A 12,304-nucleotide genomic window follows, 5' to 3' on the forward strand; every position below is an offset into this window, starting at 1 on the left:
AATCATACTTGATGCAGGAGTCCTGATGAAAAGCGTGAATAATAAGTACTAAAACAGTTAGATTGGAAAAAGCGTATATTTCAAGTATTGTCAAAATTAATTTTTCCAACTTATTTGAGAAATGACTATTGCTGTTTATACTTTTAGAAAAGATTCGCAAGTTTCGTGGAATTTCCTGCAAAGACCAATAACGGCAAAAGAGTTGCCAGATAAGACTGACGTAAAAATGAAAGAGTTTTTTACTTACCGGACACGCACCGATAGTGCGCTTCGAGATATTTGTGTGTGTTTGGGCAAGGATCGCCGAATTGCAGCGTGGACGCAACGATGCTGCAGTTCTGCTGGTCGTTGCACCTGTACGAGGGATTCGACTCGCGTTTAACAAAGTGGCCATGGTACACCCTTACCACGTGTACCGCCATGGATCCAGCCGTGTTTCTTTCCTCCCTTCAATAGATGGGAAAGAAGAGCGATGTGCCCTCGGAGAGAGACTTTTTCGTCGAAATTCGTCCATTTTACACGTAAACCTTCATTCAAGCCTAGCAGCCTTGGCAAGCTCAGTTTTTGGAATTTTTATTCGCAATTCTCGAGACGTTGACCGAAAGAATTTGATTAAATTCTTGTCGGCGAAAATTGCTTTTTTTTTTAACAATTGAAAACCTCAGTCGAGGATTGTACGATATTAATTGTAAGAATTATTTTTTTATATTGAAAGAGTATTTAAAGTATTAGACAATTAGTCTTTGTTTCCCAATATCGAAAGATTGTTATCGAAAACAGATCAATCAAGTAAAATTATAAAATAATATCAAACATAAAATTAATTAATAAAAAAAAATGAGTAAGAAACGTAAATATTCCAGCATTAACACAAAATCAAAAGTTATTTGTAAAAGAACAACAGTTTTTTAAAGCTGCACGATGGTTCGGGCATATCGCCTAACGTCGACGATCAACATAAGACGAAATCATAGGACGAAATAAGTCCTCTTTGCTCCTCAAATTACAAGTCCAAGATCACGAGGCTCTTCCGCAGCGCGCGAACGAGTGGCGGTTCCCGTGAGATCCCTCGCGTAAATCCGTAACCGCGCGAAAACGACGTTTCAGAATAGAAAAATGTGAACCAACCTAAGCACTGGTAGTGAGCCTCGATGTACTTTCCGGTCCCAGGACAAGGGTCTTCCTCGAAAACGTTGCTGCGCACGTCCACCGAACAGGAATTACGATGATTGCACCTGCAATCGTTACGTGTGCGAAAATGTCACCCAGCGGAACGACCTTACAGCGCGAATTTCCAAATTCCTCGCAGAATCACCGGCTGAGAATCAGGGGAGCGCGACGATTTCGCGCGTATCGCAGTCTCGCGACTCACGTTGCACGAGTGAGACCCGCTTTCTCGAGAATCGATATTTCACGACAGTTTCCAATCTCGTGCTCATAATTTCGCCAGAATCTAACATTCGAAATACCGAAAGCTAATGCGCTAATCGAGTTGGAAACTTTTTTCCATCTTTATGAAATGCGCGAGCAGGGATTCGTTCATTTCGCTACGTTTGTAGGATAGACTTGAAACAAGGTCAAACTACGATATTCACACTTTGGTAGCACCAGATTGATCGAGAGTTACGAGGTCCTCTTAATTTCTCCGAGCACTTCCCGAAAATCTTCGTCTCCGAAGAGCAAAAGCGATTTGTTAGTCTCACTGCAATTTCGGAAACAAAAGCTCGGCTCTCCCCGTACGCCGGGCTTCGTTGGGTCCGTTATATCACGGTTGTTCGCGTGTGTGTTAGCGTGTGACAGTAGGACAATGGGTTAGTAATGACACGTTCGCAACAGTTTCAGACATAAGCACAAGTTAGGCGCTCGAGGTAAGACAGACGAGGATTCTAGTCCCAGATCCGGACAAACGGGCGTGTGTGTGTGTGTGCATGAGAGAGTACGTAGAAGTGTGTCAGCACCGAATTACAGTCCGCCCACAATATCCCACGGTGTATATACAAAGATTAACCGCATGCAGAGAACGTTCCTTCATTTCGAACGAGTCGTCGTGCCGCGCCTGCATCGCGAAGCCGGCAAATCGCATCGATGTGTTTATCTAAATTCGCATCACTTTCCACGCGGCGGTAATTCGTTTCCAACTAACGAAGTAACCACCGAGAGAGATCTGGTCTCTTATTTCAACTAAATTAACATTTGCAACGAGAGCAACGGTGTTGTGTTAAAACCGATTCGCCGATTCCGTCGTTTAAGTGCGCTTCGTCGACTGAAAAGATAACGCGGATCTTTTTTTCAGCAGAATTCTCCGTTAATTTAGTTTTGCGTTTGTTAAAACTCTCTCTCTCTCTCTCTCTCTGTCTCATATTTGAAGCTCGCTCGCGTTAACAGGGAGAATAATCATGGTGAATTTTACTCGTGCGACAAAGTAAATTTTTCTCGTGCACGCGAAATCGCGACACTTTAAAGGACAAAAGCGGCGCGCGGCTCGCCGGGCGATCGTTAGGTCGCGGAATTATTCTCTTCCGGGAGAATCCCGGCAATTCGCCGCCGCGTTCTCGTTGCAACTACGCGGGACTTGAAAATATTTAGTATCGCAGTATTGTCGTAATAAACTTTCCGCCCGGCCGAACTGCCGAGGACGCTCGACATGACTTCTCTCCGTTAAAGATTTTCTCGCTGACGGCTTTTCAAAGAGGGACCCTCTCGGAAATTTTCCCGCGAAGGCGCAACGGGGGTCGGGGGGGGGGGGGGTCTCATCTCGAGACGAAGGTTTCAGTTAACGTCAAGAGTATTTTCCTTCGCTCCAAATACCGGACAATTTTCGAAAACTTCGCATTCAAGCGCAATTTAATAATCGCCCGACGGACAATTCATTACGTTACGTGTATCGATCCAAAATATTCTTCGTCGCACGCAAGGGGGTAACCACTGGTTAAAATGTTGTCCCACCGATTACATGATTTCATTAATTGATTTCATTTCAGAAGAAAATGGAAAATGAAGACAAAACGATTACATGGGGGATTTCGTAAAAATTTCATAATGATTTCGGAGACACTGTTCCATGATTACATTACGTGGCTGCCCCCTTGGTCGCACGTTTCTCCAACGGAGTCCGGATGATCGAGAACGTCGTGTTTTGTACACGCGAGAAATTCCGTGGCCGATAAAACGCGCTAGACTTAATCCGCCTCGCTCGCTGGGCGCGCGATAAGAGAAAAGCGTCGCTCTTAAACCGCGACGAACGGGTTAGATTAGACCTTCTAAGTGTATCCCTATTTAATTATACGGTTCCGTCCGTTTAGAAACGCAATTTATAAGAAGTATTTTCTATCGAAGGGTGTAAAAACGGAGGACGCCGCTTTTAATCTCGCGCACAAGAGTCTGAGAATTTTATTTTACGCCCTCGCTTAATCCGCCAAGACGATATTCCCGAGGTAAATGCCGGGGGGGCTTTGCACCTACGGCTTGTTTGTTCGCGACGCGACTCGACGATCGTTGCGCTTGTTTTAACGGCGCCGCTCGCCCGATCGAGATTACCCCGGCGGACGTGCGCGACGTACGTCGTCGCGCAATATCACTCGGCGGGGCCGAGGTTAAACGTAACAACTTTATGAGAGCGTGACGTAACGCGATATTTCATTTACAAGTGCGACCGGCTTCGCCGAAATTGAATTATCCCATCTTGAGCGCCGGGAGATTCAAGCCCTCGCGTGATGAAATCGCTCTACTTCATTTTTTTCTCAAGCGATCGAACGAAACCAGGGCAGATCCACGCTCGATAAGCGACAAATTCGACTTCGTATTAAGGAGAGATGCATTTGTAGGTACTCTGTTTCTCAAGACTGTAAGTCGCTCGAGTAAATCTTTGGAGCACTTCGATAAAAAGTTATTTGAAGCGCGCGCGTTTTACTTTTTCAGATATTTTTGTAAAAAGAAAATTACTTTTAATAATTTCAAATATTTTAAATTGAAAAAAAAATTAATTACACGAATCGGTATTTTAAAAAGAGGTGTTCTTGAGGCTCTGAGACAATCAGGATACTTTTTCGCCAAACATACGTAAGCAATCTCGAGGAAGTACAATAATTCTCTCAGAACCGAGTTTCTTAAGGAACAGTTTTCACACAAAACGATGATTAATCCGTGCTCGAGATGTTCGAGATACTAAATACAGTACGTCCGTCCTGAATCGGTTAAACTAACAATAAGAGTAGCCGCACGCTTCTTCGAAAATCGTTCAATGCCGGAGACAACGCATCTCGGTTAATATTTCACGATGCCGCGCCCCGCGCCAAGTATGATTTTCCTGCGTCCTGCGTAAACGCGGGAGCGAATGTGTGTCTGGGGACGTGCTTTGTAATTCGTTCTTCTATTCGAGACCGTTTTAAGTATCTACAATGTCGAGATGTTATTAACTCCCCTGCCGGAAATAATTCTACAAAATTCTACAAAATTATAAAATATAACTGCCAGAATCTAAGAAATTCTACGTAAATTTAAAAAGTGTTACAAAAATCAACATGAAAATGCTAGAATTGAAACACTTTTGTTAATTTTTGTAATATTCTACATGGAAGCAGCTGTTTTAGTTCTTTAAGATTTTGTTGTTTCTCAAATTTTTAAAACTAGTAAAGTTTTGTACCAAGTTTTATAAAATTGTACATTTTCCTGCAATACTACCCGCAATAATTTCTTGATTTGAGAACATTGTAATTTGTGGTACTATTTCGTAGATATTTTTACAAAAAAATTTATGTTTCAACGAAGATACAAACATTTCTACAAATTTCTATTTCAAGTCAATTTTTGTAGTTATTTATTATATAGAAATGTTTTCCGCTAAGGTTCCTCAAATCTTTTCAGTCGAAAGGGCCGCGTGAAGATTTCTGTAATGACCGTTGGCGGACAAGTTTTATTTTTGAAAATCATGTAGAAACAAAATATTTCCGTCTTGCCTGTTATTTTGTAAAAGTCCGACGCGGCGACTACCGAAGCGCAGAACCAAAGAAAAAAATATATATAATAGAATTAAAAACTAGCATCTTCAAAACATTGCTTAAAACGGTCTTGAAATATGTACGGACTATGAATATGGACCCAGAGGATTGCATCCGTAGTTTTGTATCGCGCGCACACACATCCGGAAGCCGCAGAGCAGCGTCGGAGGAGAACCAGCGCTGGACCGTTGATCCACGCAGGCAGGAGACTGTCGTCGGCTTCACCGAGGACGTTCGGCGAGCGGTGAGTGACCGACTTTTACTAACAAAGCTCTTCGCGCGCGGTTGTCGCGAAATTGTTAAACTCGTCGAATCTCGGTTTGACGGGAGTACAACAGGATTATTTCCATCGTTCGCATTCTGCGCGGTTGATACAAGAGCGGGGAATAAAACGCGTTTTCCTGCGGCGCCGGCGCCGGCGCCGGCGAGAGGCGGTATTAAAAATCCGACGGTGGATAATAGCCGCTTCCAGCGGCTAAATATACACCCGCGCGCGAGACACGAGATAATTTCTTACCGTTATGACTTCTGTGAGAGAAATAGAGAGAGATGTCGGACGGATGTTGAGTCTAAGCGATCATTAACATTTCTGTACCTTCCGTCTCGTGCGGAAACTTTGCGTGCTCGCGGAACATCTTTCCGGCGCTTGATGCGATGATATTTCGACGTCTTCTCGGCGTTACCGCCTGTTATCTCGGAATTATGAATTTTCCGCGCGTCGAATGCTAAAAAAGAACACGAGATGCTCGATCGAGCGCCGAGATGGCCGAGACGTCGCGCAACACGGTTCAAGATTGATTTACAATGTGCTCTTTGCGTAGCCAACAAAATACATTGTTAACTTTGTAGTGTTAAATTTAATTCGACGAATAGTCGCCTGTCCCCACTGAAAATGTCGTTAATTGAATGAAACAATGAAGTTAAAAGAAATCGTAAAATGAGTTGAATGAAGGATGCAGTTGTTTTTTTGACTGCAATTTGTGATAAGATAATTTTCGTTGCACAAGATAGTGAAAAATAGCAATACATTGAGGAGCCCAGAAAAAAGTTTGTTTGAAATCAAACAAATTTGTTTAAATTTTGACCTTACCAGACTTTTCTTTCATCAAAAAGAAAAACGATCGTTTTACCTTAACCAAAATTTAATTTGATTGAGAATAGAATTTTTAAGGGAATTCATATCTATGTCTTTAAATTTAGCAAATGTTTTAGTAGAAGAATAAATAAAAATTTAGTAGAGGAAAGTCCCCTATTATGAGGTAGGCTAATAATTGACAGCGGGGTTTCTACTGCATTAGTAGACATCTTGTAGGTCCCACCATGAATTTATTGCTCTCGGAGTAAAATCTATTTAATAAAAACTTCATTGTTAGATTGTGTAATAGTTGCGAAGAGAGATTTGCTATTAAATTTAGATGTTGAAAACTTGCTATCTTATATCAAAAGCCTATTTCATAATCGGGGACTTTCCTCTAGATTCAATGAAACATGATTTCAACGTGTCTCATTTGTTCACCCTAATTAAATCTTTTTCCCGAGTGCAGTAGTTACTCTACACATTGAGTTAAAATTAACAAATTTAATAGCGAACGTTTAAAAAATTCGTGCGAATTGATCAATTTTTCGAGCATGTCGATTTGCTCGTGCAAAGCAGAACGTTTCTAATCGCAAGGAGCACGCTGTAGATCAGACTTTAATTCCGAAACCCACGACGGGAACTTACGCGCGTTTCGCGGAAGTTATTTCGCCGGAAGAGAATATATCGATCGATCGGTCGATCGCGGACAAACGGGAACGACGAAATTCTTCTACCGCTCCGGCGAGAATCGGGGAGGAGCGCTGTCGATACGTCGTCGTCGCAGGTTCGGACAATGTATCGACAGGATGCAAAAGAGCCCGCGCGCTGCCGGTGTAATTGGGGTCCGCGTCCGAGATTAGTTCGTTACAACGAGAAGCGTGACGATTCCCGGCGTATTAGACGTCGACAATTAAGCCAGCGGCACGCAATACTTCTTTTCCTTGCTGGTTTGCCTGCGTGCACCCGAGGGGTAAAACCGCTGACCAAAATCATGTACACCAGTGCCTACTAATGCCCAGTGGGGCATTACTTTATATTATCCTGACTGAGATAATATTTTTCGCAATAAGAATAATTTACAGTGCGGGGAAGTATTGAATACTAAGTGTAGCATTTAAAATATATAATTACAAATCGTTTATCGATTTGAATATGTGAATTTGCTGACGATAATAACTTCACCCGTAAGAAAACTGCGTTATGTCCGAAAAGAAACCGGCGCGCAGGACAAAGGTGGAAAGAAACTACATGAATTGACATTTTAATAAATTACAAGTATAGGCTACCTACATCTTGCCTTAGACCCGCATTGGCCGTTTCTTATGTGTTTCTTCAACTTCAACTCTATACTTTATATTATTAATCTTATTTATCTTGTTTTATTTTATTTTATCTTTATAATGCTCCAGCGAAACCTGATAATGCCGCAAATCTGTACACCACAATGCGGTTTACCCCTCGCGTGCAACTTTATCAGCTGGTGACAGCCAACCGGGATGCAATCTTAACTCATCTGACTTATCACGTTGAATCCTGATTGGCTCTCACTAGCCAGCGAAGGTGCATGCAAGCAAACCAGCGAGCAAAGCAGCACCGCGTGCCGCCGGCTTTAGCCGCCGAATCCGCGGCGCTTTGTCGCACCCCGCGTTTATCGAGTCGCGCGCGATTCCGCTTATCTCGTCCGGCCGAATTTCGGGCGAAAGAAGGAAAAGAGCGACGGCCGCAGCGAGAGATACAGTATTAACAACGCGATTAAAGCCGCGGTAATAAATGTATCTCCGCGTTGTAACCCGCGGTTTATTAATTATGCATCGGGCGGCGCTGTATCGCGGCGGCATTGTAATTATTCATACGGCATTGTAATTATTCATACGATTCGCATAACAGTTTCCAATATCGCGACGTAAATGCGGTCGCATCGGCGGCGTTTCCATCGACAACCGAAATTACAGCGCAGCCAATTATAACGCACTGGCGCTTTTATTTGTTTAGCGGGATGTGTCGGCGGGCTCTATCGGTTCTCTCTCTCTCTCTACCTCTCTCTGTCTCTCTTTCTCGGTGTGTTGGCTAAGTGATAATATCTCCATTTCTCCGTAACCGAATTCCGAATTTCCCGGATAATAATATTCGTCGTTGAGCCGCGGTGCCAAATCGAGCGGCCCCGTCTTGAACGCGTGCTCGGCCGCGAGTGAAACGAGTCGATGTTTCCGCCGACAACGAAAACATTAGTCGAATAATCGAGACGCAAAAAGTTGTCGTTGCTGCTTCGAAGCACGTTGCCCCTATTATTAATCTCAAATCCTATTTTCCAGCTATTTCGTCGTGAACGAGGGGTGAACCGCTGATCAAATCATGTGCACCACGTACACCTGCTAATGCTCAGTGGGCATTATTTTATCTTGTGTTTTATCTCTTTAGATTCTTTAAATTCTTTCTACTAGGTTGTTGCACATAAAATGGCCGTTTTCGCAGATTGGTGACATTGCACGGAGAAACCGATATGGTTACCACATGTCTAATTAGGATTGGCACAACCCCAATAAATAGTAATATTTGGGACAACTATATCTGTGGTTGTCATACCCATAAGTAGTTGAGACAACCACGTGCGCCTTGTGCAGCAAACTTGATGAACGTTGCAACACGAAACAATGCAGATGCCCCCACTATTTATACGGCAACATTGTAATTTTAGTTATTTTTACCTTAGCCGGTCTTTCCGTGTGGTGACGTTTTAAAACGTTAACACGAACAGAACGAGACAGTTGTTATATGTCAAAGTAAAGTGACAATCCTAATCTTGAAAACCCATATTTCATTATTTTATTGATCACTGTCAACGTTTTTGTGACCAGTCAACTTGAAATAATGAATAAGTGTATAATAATAAATATGGATAATTTTTTTTACGAGTTTAAACTCGGATATAATGCAGCAGAATCAACCAGAAACATGAACACGGCATTTGGGGAAAGTACAACTAGTGTACGAACACCTAGTCGTTGGTTTGAAAAATTTCGTTCAGGAGATGTAAGCCTTGCAAAATGAGCCTCGTGGTCACCCTGAAACGGCCATAGACAACGACGAGCTAAGGGTTTTGGTGGACGTCAAACGTTATAGAGATATTGCGGAACAACTAGGCGTCCACTATTTCAAATGCCACTAACAACAGTTACGTGGCATTTGAAAGCAATTGGTGAAAGTTTAATTTAAAAAATGGCCATATGCAACAACCTATGTAATATAATGCCCAGCAAGGCCAAATAACAGTCACTAATGCCCGAAATCTGTACACTACAATGCCCTTAGCGGTTTACTCCTCAGTCGCGAATAGCAACTGGGTTCTACTTTTAAATGAACATAAAGATTGCATACTTAAACTCTCGTAGAAGTAATTTTTTTCTCTCCGAGCTAAATGCCGGCTGATCGCGGAACGTGTGCTTATAGCAGAAACGGGCAGTTCAACGATAATTATTTTTCTATACGTACGTTAACAATTAACGTCAACCAATTTCGCATACATTTATCGAAAAAGACTTAAGTTTTCTTTTTATGAAATTTGTGTTTCAAACACGGCACGTCAAAAGTTTAAGATTCGCGAGAACCCGCACTTTTTCGCATCGCAAACCCGCGGGCGTGTTCACTTCTACCGATGCAGATTAACTTTAATCTCGGTTTAACTTACCTCTTATCTTCTTGGCACTAGAAAAAGACAAACGGCGATTTAAACCGAGATTAACGTTAATCCGCGCCGATAGGAATGGAATTAACAATATACGTAAATATCTCGTTATTTACGCGCGATTTAATTTACGGACGAGTCGCGTGGCCGAGCGGCAATTTAGACGCGTAATATCGTACGGGGCGGATCGAGAAACGGTCCATCGATCCCGCGAATTCGCGGGGCGGCGCGTCGGACGTTTCTATCGATCATTTTTTTTCCTCCTCTCCTTCCTTACGCTCGCGCACGCCCCTCTGTCTGACTCCATCCCCATCGCCCTGGTATCGTCCGGCGGAATATAACGAGGGTAAACGTAATTTCAGACGGGTAAACTACGAGCGAGCACGAAAAATCGCCATTTCGCGGATGTTGCGCCGTTTATTATTAAGGCAGACCACCCTCTCCCCCCCCTCCCCGTCTCCTCCCCGCGACCCCCGTCCCGCCCCGCGCTTTGTCTTTCCTTTTTCCACGTGCATACACAAACATACTCGCCGGCAGCCCCGCCGTAATGATCGATTCGACGGTGATTCAGCCCTTTTCCCCGCGGCGCTCGCAGTTAATATCGGGCTCGACGGGGGTTTCGTTGTACGACATTATTATTCCGTTCGCTGATTCATCGCGACGTTTCTGCTCCGTTTTCCGCGCGCGGACGAAAGTGGGTAACTCCAAGTTGCGCTACGAACGGTGCCTCGAACCCTGTCCTGTCCCTCCGTAATCCCCTCGCGCCGCGATGTTTTCGTAAGAAATCGCGGATGAGAGCTCGACGTCGCCTCGCTCTCGTTCCAGTTGGGAGTCGCAGCGAATTCGGTTGCTCGCACTGGCGCGCACCGAGCACGCACTGAGGCTTGTTTACGGTCAATTTTTATATTCGCGTCCTCTTTCGCCATTTTCAATAAGCTTCTTTCTTTCTTGGTTTCATCTCAAGCCCTTCAGATCTCTCGTCTTGAATTTTTTTACACTACATACGGCGTACCATGAAATAATTGATCAGCAGCGAATTCGGTTGTTCGCGCTAGTGCGTACTCAATAAGTACCGAGGTACGTTTACAGTCAGTTCTTATATTTAAGGATTATTTTAGATACCTCTTGAAAGAACTCTCAGCTAGTAAAATAATCCGTACAATATCCGTACGAATCACTTTTTGGCCAAATGAGTTTTTCAACGTGTATTTAAGATTATCATATTATAAATGTAAAAACAGACTCTGAACAAGCCTCAGTGCACTCAGTGCGTACTAGAGCAAGCAACCGAATTCGCTATAAGATCGCGCACAGTAAAGCCAACGGTACACGATACTATTTTTCCCCTACTGGATTGCTTACGAGAATCAATAAAGATGCCGAGTTTCAGATCAGGTGACTTAAGGCTAAATCCTGATTGGTTCTCATAAGCAATTCAGTAGGAAAAGTTAGTATCGTGTGCCGTTGGCTTGAGTGTTGTCTCTGCTATTTATATAAAATTCAGGTAGTTGTAATTAATATTTTAACTGCCCCTTGAAGTACTTCTCAGCCAGAAAAGTTATCTGTACGTCGTCCGTACGCGGAGGGAATTTTTCTCTTAAAGTTTACCCTGAAAATCATGTGATCGTGGCATTTTGAACAACTGTATGAGAGTTTTTTGAAATGTTACCATACATTCTACTAGTAGAAAGTATACCAAGTATAATTACTAGTAGACTGTACGGTAAAATGTCACAAACCTCTCACAAAATTTTTCGAAATGCCACGATCACATGATTTTCAGGACAAACTTTAAGAAAAAATTCTCTCCGTGCGCATGTACGGATATTTTTCTCGGCCAGATAGCTTTAAAACACGCGTCTAACACGACCTTAGATACAAGAGTTGACTATGAACAAGCACACGGTGCGGGCATTCGCTGTCAGTGAATTCCTCGCGATTTTCCTCGTCGCCGAGCTGCTCGACGCCAACTCGGCCGACGTCCGTTCACAAATTTACAAGAGCGAGCGAGTAGAGGGCTAATCTTACTATTTCCGTCGGCTGTCCGGTGTGCCGCTATCGATTTTAAGGGAAAACTACATTTCTCCGAGGTTTTCTCCCGTCGCTCGTCGCGAGAGCTCGGATACGTACGTACGTATCCACGGCAACGAACGGATTAATCGCGCAGCATAATCCGAGCGAGTAAAAGCGCTCGGTCGCGTAAGCGGAGCTTAAAAGCGCCCCGCGTGTCGCCGGTAATCCCCGCGATTTAACGAGGCGCGTGTTCGCGAACTACGGTCCGCATTGTGCTGTATCTACGTGCATCTTGCGGGACGCGCGAGTGCTCGTCGTACGCCCCGCCGGGGGTAAGAAACTTGCCGCCCCGTAAGCGAGCCGCGCGACATCCCGGAGCGGCGGGGAAGCACCCCTTTTCCCTCCCCGTACCCTCCGTACCCTCGTAAACTTGAGATCGCGGCGTGGACTAAACCGCGGCCCCGGATCTGCGCCACTAGGACGCTCCCGAAACGGCGCGCGCCTGTTTTCGGTATCGCGGATACGTGACGAACA

The 12,304-nt window shown here is 44.0% G+C and overlaps 1 protein-coding gene across 3 annotated transcripts in view; it reads right to left on the reverse strand.

The window, feature by feature from the left end:
- The window catches only part of LOC105563388 (latrophilin Cirl-like), a 396,767-nt gene that overhangs the window by 32,479 nt on the left and 351,984 nt on the right, over positions 1–12,304 (reverse strand). For 2 of the 3 annotated variants that reach the window (XM_012014953.1, XM_012014951.1), the window contains one exon: positions 248–354. In XM_012014953.1, coding sequence (XP_011870343.1) covers positions 248–354 — 107 coding nt within the window. Of the gene's footprint in view, positions 1–247; positions 355–1,128; positions 1,236–12,304 lie in introns of all 3 variants that reach the window. The other variant, XM_012014952.1, reaches the window with a different exon arrangement.

This window comes from Vollenhovia emeryi, unplaced genomic scaffold (genome assembly GCF_000949405.1).
Source record: "Vollenhovia emeryi isolate VEMERY1.0 unplaced genomic scaffold, V.emery_V1.0 DF939176.1, whole genome shotgun sequence".
NCBI classification, from domain to species: domain Eukaryota; kingdom Metazoa; phylum Arthropoda; class Insecta; order Hymenoptera; family Formicidae; genus Vollenhovia; species Vollenhovia emeryi.